Consider the following 10,684-nt stretch of genomic DNA (forward strand, 5'->3'; position numbering starts at 1 on the left):
CGCGGGTAGAATGGCTTCCAGGAATTTTGGAAATGGTGGGGAGACAGGCGTGTCAAAGGCTCAAACTCTATCTCCTTCACCCAAACAGACTTCATTTTTCGTTTCATGAAGATTAAGAAGAAAGGGGCAAGGATTAGTCCAAATTTATTGCCTCGGTCAAAAGCCAGCTCTAAGAAGGGAGAAAGTGGATTATGCAAAGAAAACAAATGGAGAGAAAAGAGGGCAATGGATAAATCGCATTCACTAATATTTATTAATTTGATTTTAAAAGGAAAAGAAGGGATCCATTCTAATGGTTCACCTTCCCACGAACCCAGGAGCCCCCCAAAACTCTAAAGAAGTCCTTCTGACCCTGCTGTGAGGTAGATCAGAGCCGTCCTGTGTCTAAAGTGAGGGAGGCTGGAGCTTAGAGGGCTGTAGTGAGGGAGCCAGGAACCAAACCCCAAACCTTGACCTTTTCTAGCTGCTTCTTCTCAGCCTAGGTCGCCAGGGCCTCCAGTACACTGCCTGGTTCATCAGGGTCTGGGTGGCAGAAGGAATGGAACGAGAGTGCTCTCTTTGCCCTAAGCACACAGCACACAAGTGAGCAAGGGGATGGGTGCCCAGCCAAAGCCAGCCTGGCTGCTGCCAGGGCAGCCAGATACTCAAGCTGCTGAGGTAGTGGTGAAGTTCAGGGGTGGGGTTTAGAAAACATCTCTCGGAAGGAAAGAGAGAGAGAGAGAGAGAGAGAAAATGGTGAAAACCCACTTGGTAAGGATCCCCCCTCCCAAGCCAGACCCGCTCCCCCTCTCATGGCCCAGCCCCCGGCGCAGCAAGCGCAGCTGGCGCGTAGCCACCGCGAAAACTCGCGCGTAGACGAAGAGCATCACCAGGAGCGGAAGGTAGAAGGAGACGGAGGAGGAGAGCGGCGCATAGGGCATGTTGGAGGCGAAGGCGCAGGAGCGCGGATTGGAGTGGCAGTGCTGCGCCTCGGCATCGGCCCCGACGCGCCACCATTTGCTCATGATGGGCGCAAACGACACCGCGGCGGACACGACCCACACCGGGACCACTGCTGCCCGGGCTCGGCGTTTGGTGACCAGCGCGCCGTAGCGCAGCGGGTCGGTCACGGCCAGGTAGCGGTCCACCGCCAGGGCGCACAGGGTTTCCATGCTGGCGGTCACACACAGCACGTCCACCGAAGTCCACAGCTCGCAACCGGTGGCGCCCAGGGGCCAGTGGCCGGTCAGCGCCAACGCGGCCCCCGGCGGCACTACCAGGAGCCCCACCACCAGGTCGGCTGTGGCCAGCGAAGTCACGAACACGTCGGTCATGGTCTGGAGTTTCGGCGTCCGGGCGATGGCCACGGTTACCAGCAGGTTGCCCCCCACGGTGGCCAGCACCGCCAGCGCCAACAGCGCCCCGCCTGTGCCACCGCCCACGGCACCCCGGGCAGCCCGCTCGCGTTGGCAGTATTGGGCGCCCGGGTGGGACATCTGGCCACGGGGCCAGGGAGCTGTTCCCGTGCGGCCAGGGAGCCATTCCCGCGTCGCGCGTGGGGCGGGAGGGAAAGAGGGAAGGGGTCTCGCAGCTTACCCGGCTCAGGGGACGGGGCAGCGGGCCGTGGGAGCGATTCCCCCGGCCTGGGCCATCCTCCCCAGTTGACCGGCGAGAACGTCCAGCCTGACCCCCCACCCCCCACCCCCGCGCTGGGTGCCACCACTAGGGAGGGGGTGGGAGGAGGAGTGGCGGCCCTTAAAGGGGCAGCGGCCAATAGTCGCGACGCTTGGCGTCTGGAGGGAAATTGGGGCGTGCGGAGGGAAGCGCGACGGATGCTTGACTCCTCCATTAGCCAAATCCGGAGTAAGATTTGTAACAGGTAAGTCACGCCGTGTGTTCTCTGCCACGATGTGTCCGCTCCTGCCATGACCGGCTCCACACACTCAGCGCAGCGCTCCAGCGGCGTGGGTTTTCTGCACCAATTTCCCCGGAAGGTGCAGCAACAACTCTCGAGGAAGGGACAGGAGAAGCCCCCGCCCCTTTACCGTGTCGGAGGAAAAGGTAACCCTCCGAAGGCAAACAAGACGACCCACAGCAGCCCCTCGTCTACTTGGGTGTCCCTCCCCTTAAGATATTGTAAGTTAAGTCATAGAGGGCAGCCAGGGTCTTCCCTCTTCTCCCAAGACCCCCTTCCAGTGAGATCTGGCCCCCTTCCCTTCTATTCACTTACCCTCTCTGTCACTCTAGTTTCCCTTTTTTCCAGGAGTCTTTATCATTGCCTGCTCATTTGAATTTGGATTTGGCCTCAGGTAGCCTAAGATGCTGAGAGTTTCCATTTCTCCGTCTTCCACATTGCCCCCTCCACACACTTTCCACCAAGAAAACTTCTAGATGAGCCCCTTCTCTTAAAATGCTCCTGTTGTAGAGACGGGTTAAAAATGAACGAATGGGTTCCAGGTTGAGGCTTATCCACCGTCACCCCCAGCTCTCCACAAATCTTCCATCACCATGGCAAAGTCTTCTCTCTACTTCCCTGAAGATTTTATTCATGAACATTTAAAAATTAGAAGACATTGGGCTGAGGAGTCCACACGTTGCGTCTTGGAGTGTGTGGAACCACAGGCCTGGTATTTTACTGTCCGTTGAAGTCTCTCTTACAATTACATCAGAGGATCCCTTCACCTGAAGAAGCCCAGGGCCTCCTCCCCTCCCCTTTCCCTCACCCACACTGATGGCTGGTTCCCAGCCCGGCTCTCCCGGTGGCTAAGCCAGTTCCTCTCAAAGTGGGTGTGGGGAGATTAGGCTGCAAAACAGTGTTCAAGCTGAAGGGCAGGAAGGTATGACACCTTCATTAAGTCCTATTGGATACTGATCCTTGAGCCTTCTTGCTTCCTCCCCTGAAACAATGGGACAAAAAGGGGGGAAATTATCGCCTCCGGGGCCATGCCTTAGCGAGAGTCTTTTGAACAGCTCTATATTTCAAAAGAACCCTGTAGAGTCACTGGTCTAAGCAATCCCTCTGGGAGGCTGAGCCAGGGCCTGGGAGTTAGAGAGACTGGAGGGGAAGTGAGGACCGAAAATTATCCCCAAGGAAAAAGAACCCAGCTGCTCACCCACGAGCAGCGTTGGTCAGTGGTTCCCAAGCAAATGCCTTTTGTGCCCATGCTGTACCCCAGGCAGGCCTTTGGATCCATGGAAGTGCATCGTGGGTAAAGGTGGAGAGAGGCCTGGCCTCTACCCCCAACCTCCGGTCACTACCAAGCTTTGCAGGCCCCACTTGGCCAGAGTCTTGACCGTGGCCGCTTGCTGACCATCAGGGCGGTCACTCCCAAGTTGGGTTTTGCAACACCCTAGAGCGTTGCCAGTTACCACAAAGGGGTGACGGAAGATTCTCCAAGAGTAATCTCTAAAACAAATCCATGTCATGCAGCAGGGTTTTTTGTTTTTTGTTTTTTCCAGGACATCAGAGTTGGTGGAGGGAAGGGAGAGGGGTGCCAGGAAGTCAAGCAGCTTCAAAGGCTGCTGTTCCTCTAGGGTTAACCTTGTTAATCTGAGGAAGTGTGTAAAAATGTTTACATGTCAAAAAAAGACAAGATAGGGCTTCCCTGGTGGCGCAGTGGTTGAGAATCTGCCTGCCAGTGCAGGGGACACGGGTTCGCGCCCTGGTCTGGGAAGATCCCACATGCCGCGGAGCGACTGGGCCCGTGAGCCACAACTACTGAGCCTGCGCGTCTGGAGCCTGTGCTCCGCAACAAGAGAGGCCGTGATAGTGAGAGGCCCGCGCACCGTGATGAAGAATGGCCCCCACTTGCCGCAACTGGAGAAAGCCCTCACACAGAAACGAAGACCCAACACAGCCATAAATAAATAAATAAATAAATAAATAAATAAATAAATAAATAAATAAATAAATAAAATATTAAAAAAAAAAAAGAAAAGACAAGATTTCCCAAACCACGTGAGCGTGCCTGCGTTTGGGGAATGATGAGGCCAATAACCAAAGGATAGATTGTGAGGAGAGGAATCCGGGCCCTGTCAGTGGAGGCATTTAGGAGCCAGCAGAGAGCAGGGCTCCAGCACCTGGAGAGTTTCCTCCTTTGCTCTGGCCCATCCCCTAGCCCACCTTTCTCAGTCTGGCCTCCCTACCTCACCGACCACCTTGGGGCACCGCAGGGAGAAGGGGTCCCTCCTTTTCCACTTTGGTCTCTTTTTTTTCATGCTTTTGTGTTTCTTACTTTTCTCTTTTGACTAGGTAATGCATCCACATTATTCAGCCATCAAAATATACAAAATGCATGTAATACAAAGTTGCCTTCAGCCCGGTTTTCAACTCCCTAACAGATAACCACCATTAATTAGTCTCTTGTTTATCTTCCCAGTAATATTTTATATATAAACAGGTCAATGCAAATACATATGGCTTTGTCGTTTCTTTTCGACCCAAATAGTAGTAAAATATACCCACTGTCCTGAACCTTGCTTATCTTACCTTAACAATATATATCTGTGATGCTTCTATACCAATGCACAAAAGCCTGCCATTTTTAGTATTCCATTGTATGGATATACCATAATCTATGAAACCAATCGGCTATTAATAGACATCTAATGTACTTCCGATCGTTCCTAGTAGATGATGTTGCAGTGAATCACTTGTAATCATGTCATTTCACATGTCTGTGAGTATATTTGTAGAATAAATTCCTGTAAATAGAATCACTATATCATGCGGTATATTGTTTGCAAATTTAAAAGATATTGCCAGATTTCCCTCTCCAGGCAATGTACCCACTTACCCTCTTGCCATCGTTTCTGATGGCCAGCCAGGGGTGGGAGGCAAGTGACCCGCTGCTTTGGGAAATTATCCAAATGACTGGCCCCAGGGAGTTAGGCTGCCAGGTCTGTAGAGGTCATCCAACTGTGGAGAGAAGCGTGCATTGCCCAGAGAGAGCTTTACCCTGGCCCTGGGCCCCCAGATGACATTTGTTCTGTGCCCTTGGAGGTAGACTGTGCATGTGGACCTCTGAATCTGCTGAGTTCAGGCCCCTAGGCTGCTGCTGTTTATGTGTTGAGGGCTCCAAGGATACAGGTCATCCTGTTGTGTCAGAGGCCAGTTGTGTGATGGTCTGTGATTTAGAAAATGTGCTCAGCAGAACCAGAAAGAGGCAGCAGCTGCCCTGCCCGATGGGCAGAAGTTCTAGGAGCAGGGTGTGCTCTCCTTCCTTTGCTGGTTTTAGCTCCTGGTCTGTCCTCTGAGCCTCATGACTGGGTCCATGCACGTGCATGTGGCTGTGTGCCTGTTTATGTGATGGGGTAGGAGGAAGCCTAGCTCAGGCGACTGAGCCCTGTACTTCGTCCAAGACTACGTGTGTTCAAGCTTTCCCCTCTCATCCTGTCTCTCTTCTTCTACTGTAAGCACCCATGCCGTGCCGTGTTTGAAACGCTGCGCGTAGGTGTGGCCTCTGAACATCTGGCTTGGTGTTCGCCGTTTCTCCTTTTGTTGCAATTTAGTCCAAGAGGGTAGAATGATGAGCTAAAAGGGCTCTGAAAGATCAAATCCAACACCAACATTTTACAGAATTAAAAAGCTGAGGCCCGGAGAGGAAACTGAGGTTGGACCAAAATCTCACAGTAGGGGTTCATTCCCAGCAGGAATACAGGCATCTGAGGAGCTGGATCCTCTTCCTAAGCACCTCCCCACACTCCCTGGCAGTCTGTGGCCAGTGCCACCTTCCAGCCTGTCCTCTGGAGGGGAGGCAGGGCTCGGAAAGGACCACCACCCAGCCCCCAAAGCTGAAAAGAAGCCCCCAACCGAACACTTCCCTTGTCTTCTACAACATGCCATGGCTACTCTCCACACATCTGCTGTTTCCCAAGGCAAGGAGCTTGAAAGAGAGGCAGGGAAGGAGCCTACATCTGCAGGAACCAAAAGGTCCTCTTGTGCCTAAGAGCTGGCCGGGGACAAGAGCCTTATTCAGGCAGAGACAGGGGTGGACGCTTAGGATTTTCTCGCAGTGCCTTTTCTCTTGTTCCTGGTCATCCATGAAAGAGGGGATCAGAAATGTTTCTTTCCCTCCTGCAGTAGGAAGAGAAATCTTTGTTCTAATCTCTTTGAATAGTGATTAAAATCCTTGACTATTAGAGAGGCTGCTCCCCAGGGACAGGGCAAGGTCACACAGCCCACCTGCAGCCCCGACAAGAGTTTCTTGGGGTTCAGGAAGGCACCCTCTCCCAGGGAGGTCGGGGAGCGATCGGGAGGGTGGGAGAGGGAGAGAGCAGGAGAGGGTGCTCACCAACCCTCAGATCATGCCGTCCGAGTCACCCCTGGATACTGCTTCCGCTGATTTCTGTGCAGCCTGTTTCTTCCACTGGAAGCCTGGAAGAGGGCAGATCCGCCATGCTGCTTGCATCTGTGGTCTCTTCCCTCCCTCTCCCTGGGAAGGAAAGCTCCAGCAAGGCCAGAGCCTGTCTGGCACTCAAGCTGCACAGTCTCTGGCTTTTCTCTCACATCAGCCCCCAGTTTTCGCCGGGAACAAGTACTGAACAAGGAGTAGCCGGTGCTTGGAAGAAAAAGGAGCAAAACAAGGGGACGGTTTCTCCTCCGACAGGGAGACCCACGCCTCGCGTATGAGACCCTCCAGTTAAGATGGAGCGAGGAGCTTTCCTGTCTGGATAAAGGAAGGAAGCTGAGCCCCACAAACCCTTTTTTAAAAAAAATTAATTAATTAATTAATTAATTAAATTTACTTATTTTTGGCTGCTTTGGGTCTTCATTGCTGCACGCGGGCTTTCTCTAGCCCGAGCAGCGAGAACTAGAGAAAACTAGTTTTCTAGTTGGGGGCTACGCTTCGTTGCGGTGCACGGGCTTCTCATTGCGGTGGCTTCTCTTGTTGCAGAGCACGGGCTCTAGGCGCATGGGCTCCAGTAGCTGCAGCAGGCTCAGTAGTTATGGTGCATGGGCTTAGTTGTTCCGCGGCATGTGGCATCTTCCCAGACCAGGGCTCGAACCCGTGTCCCCTGCATTGGCAGGCAGATTCTTAACCACTGCGCCACCAGGGAAGCCCCCGCAAACCCTTTTGGATGGCCAAAGCCCATCAGGAAAGAATCCAGTCTGGGGGTGATCAAGGTCCAAATGCCAGCGGAGAGGCTATGGCAGTGGGAAAGGAGAGTGTTTCCTGTTTTTGAAGAAGTCATGGATGGGGAAATGCCACTTTTTTTTAATCCCGAGGGGCGGGAAGGCATTTTGGGGCGGGAGGAGAAGAAGGAGGAGGAGGGGAGACATCCTCAGGCCTGCCCTGTGACGCAGTCCTCACAGGAGGACCTAGCTGATGGGGGTGCAGCAGCCTGGGGCTCACTTGCACTTTTCTCTGTGCCAGTCCCCACATTAAGTGTGCTGATACACAGGTGACTAGGACAGCCTTTGGTCCCTGGCAGGGGCCTCCCATCCCACAGAGGAATTTGGGGTTCACTTTGCTCCCTGGAAGCAGTGCTGCCAGCGTTTGATGGGCAGCTTTGGGCTCAGACATCGGGCAGGGCAGCTTTGTCCCGCGATGGAGAAGGGAAAGAAAGGAAGGAAGGGCATCCCTTGGGGAAACCAAGGTGACACCTTTGAGGACAGCCTGCTATACCTCAGCCCCCCATGAGCAGACAGGCTCTTTCCCACTACTGGTAAGACGATGGCATTTAACCCTCTGTCCTCCAATCCTAGTCACACCTCCTGCCTCTCTGTGTCCGAGCCTGTCCCCAGTGGTCCTGGGATCCTGTGAAAATGCTGCTTCATGGATGCACTGTGGGACGTGGGCAGCCGGAGGAGGCTTTACAGATGTCTCCTTTACAAATCGTGCAATTAGGGTTTCGTAGGAGATTGTTCAGGGTCACAGAGGAAATGGGGTGAGGAAGCTGGGCAGAGAAGGCAGTTCTTCTGGGTCCCCAGCCTGGAGAAGTCCTCCTCTGGCCTCGGCTGGTAGCCCGTTCTACCTTCTCTGCTGGACAGGGAGGGGTTTGGGAGCTTAGGACAGAGAGATGGAGGTGCAGGGCGGGCTGGAGATTGGGAGCAAGTCGTTAACATTGACCTCTGCTTCCTGGAATTTGGATTGCCCCCAGTCCCCTGAAGGAGATGAAAGGGTTAACCCAGGGGTGATGGAGGGTGTAGAAGAAGAGTGGGTGAAGGAAGGGTGGAATTCTGAGCTGAGGCAAATCAGGGTGGGGCTGGGCTCCCCCAGAGCAGGAAAATGGCTTTGTGTGTAGGGCACAGTTTATCTGCAAGCCCGAAGTGAGGAGGTCCTGGAAGGAGTGGGGACCAGGGAGGCAAGGAGGAAAAGAATGTGAACGGTGCTGGGAATGTCAGCTCTCTCCGGGGAGGTAGGGGCAGTGGAAGACAGCCCTGGATTTCCAAAAAGCCTCTTCCCTTTTTGGCATCTGGACCCCATTAAAATATTCCAAATGGCGCCCTGGATGCTCAAGGTCCAGGGCTCCTGTGGCTCTCAGAGTCCTATCAGGACCGCAAAATACCAAAGAAATGGCATTACAGAGGAAAAGAGTCCTTGCTAAGGGCAGTGTGGGCTTCCTCCATTTCTTCATCCCTGACTCAGCAAGAAGGAGGAGCCAGTGAACCAACTGGAATCTGTTTCACATGGTGCTGAGGTTGGGGTCTGGGGACGAGAAGGATCCATTTGTTCTTGGGAACCAGTTGGAGAACCGCTCACATCCTTTGCTTAGCCATCCATGCACGAAGCCAGGATGCACTGATGTACACACCCAGCAAGGCAGAAGCTCAGACAGGAGAGCTCTCACACACATGTACGCACACAGATGGGCACAAGTGTAACACACGCACACGACACGCACATGCAGATAAGTACGCCCCATCATCAGAGTTCCGCAACATTGGAGGTGCGTACACAAGATCAAGAGAAACTCAGATACTCAGATGTACACCCTCCCGGCCTCCAGAGAGTCATCACATCCATATACATAGTCATGTACAGCCAGCCTAGGTCCACCCACCCATGGACGCAAGCCCCTACCCCTACACCAAAGCCCAGAGCCTGTGCTCCACGTGGGCACGCTCCAGCTGGTGAGCTGGGAATGAAATGGCAAACCTGAAGGCTGCAGAAAGCTTCAACCCCGCGCAGAAGCGGAACCAGGTCAGAGGCCGGCGTACTTGGCTGCATCTCTCATCACTCATCTCTCAGTAGTGGTGCTAATGGCACAGAGTGACAGGTCCCGAATCTTGTCATGGGAAAGTCCTTTTAAAGCATGAAAGGCAGAGCAAGCTAAATTAAACCCAGTGCCAGCCCGACTTGCTCAGAGGGGACAAATCACTGACTAACCAGCTCTCCACGTTGCCTTGTCATTCATCCCAGGGAAACTCCTCAGGCCAGTCCTTTTTTTGGAAGAGGATGGCTAAGAAAGAATGCCTGTCCTATTGTGTCTGTTACTCATTCATCAGTCGACACTTACTGTATACAAGCCTGAGCTGGGCACCAGGCTAGATGCTGGGAGACCCCAAGAGGTATCAGAATGATGGCCACCTTCAAACAGAGTGCATTCTAGAAGGCAGGGCTTAAACACAAGAAAATAAGCGCCAGTTGACGAGGGCAGAGGGAGGGCAGTGAGTATCAGTATTAGCCAGATTCCGAGGAAGAAGAAATCGCTTCCAGATGGGGGTGATCAGAACAAAGCTTCGTGAAGATGGGGATTGGAGTTGAGTGTGAACAAGTGATTAGGACCTGGAAAGGCATTGAAAAGGGAAAACGGCATCCCAGATGTAAGACAGACATAAACAAATGTGTAGAGGTTCCAGACTGGTGGCTTCTTGAAGCTGCCTTGACCTCCTTGTTTAATAGGCCAGGCACCTTGGGAAAGAGGCCCACAGGCATTTATTCACTGTTCTCGGCCTCAATCCTGGATGCCTTCATTCCTTTATTCCCAGTTGCACTCAGAGTTACAGACTTGATACTGTCTACATTTTGGTCTCATTTTGAATTTGACAGGAGGTAATACCTTCCTACTGAAAAGGTTTCTCATATCCAAGGCCAGAAATCCCACCACGGTCTTCCTTGAATACTCTTTCCCCAACTGACTTGCCCCTCGGACCCTGGTCCACCATCACCTCCTCCAGGGGTAGCTTTCTCACCTGATTCACCAGCCTAAGAGGATGGTGAGGAACCCCCTCTGGAGACATTCCCAAGGGAGTCCTACCCCAGTACAACTCCTAAGAGGCTGTAGCACGCCAGGACAAACAAAGGATCAAGAAATGTTAGAACCATTGTCAGGCCTGCTGTTTGAAAGATAGTAAAGCATGTGATCTGAAGGAGATGGAAAGATGCCTTCCTCCAAGGGAAAACAATATTCTCCTGAAAATTCCATCATTATAAATGCATGCTTTTGACTGAAGCTTTTATCTCTTATTAAAATGAAAATACCTCTGAAAGAGAAAGTCTCTTGGTCAGTTATACCTTAGAGCAAATGACTTTACAAGCTCCTCTCCTGAGAGGAGTTTGCCCAGGGGGCAGAGCATGTGAGGACACTAGATGCTCTTGGGGAGAATGGGAGGAATTTCTTCCTGTACAGCCCAAGCCCAAGTGTGGGCAGTGTTTGGGGGACTGAGTCTTTTGATAAGGAGGAGGGATGGTCCCTTTGAGCAGCTTGTGTGGGGTGACGTATCATGTGCTAAGCATAACCAGTAAAATATTGGGGTGAC

The 10,684-nt window shown here is 52.7% G+C and overlaps 1 protein-coding gene across 1 annotated transcript; it reads right to left on the reverse strand.

Annotated features, from left to right (window-relative positions):
* Nucleotides 1-478: 478 nt before the first annotated feature.
* ADRB3 (adrenoceptor beta 3) lies at nucleotides 479-1,521 on the reverse strand. The gene is given in 4 exon segments (XM_068531994.1): nucleotides 479-563; nucleotides 778-1,408; nucleotides 1,411-1,473; nucleotides 1,476-1,521. Coding segments are annotated over 4 exon segments (825 nt in total).
* Between the last annotated feature and the right edge of the window lie 9,163 nt (nucleotides 1,522-10,684).

This window comes from Eschrichtius robustus, chromosome 21 (assembly GCF_028021215.1).
Source record: "Eschrichtius robustus isolate mEscRob2 chromosome 21, mEscRob2.pri, whole genome shotgun sequence".
NCBI lineage: Eukaryota > Metazoa > Chordata > Mammalia > Artiodactyla > Eschrichtiidae > Eschrichtius > Eschrichtius robustus.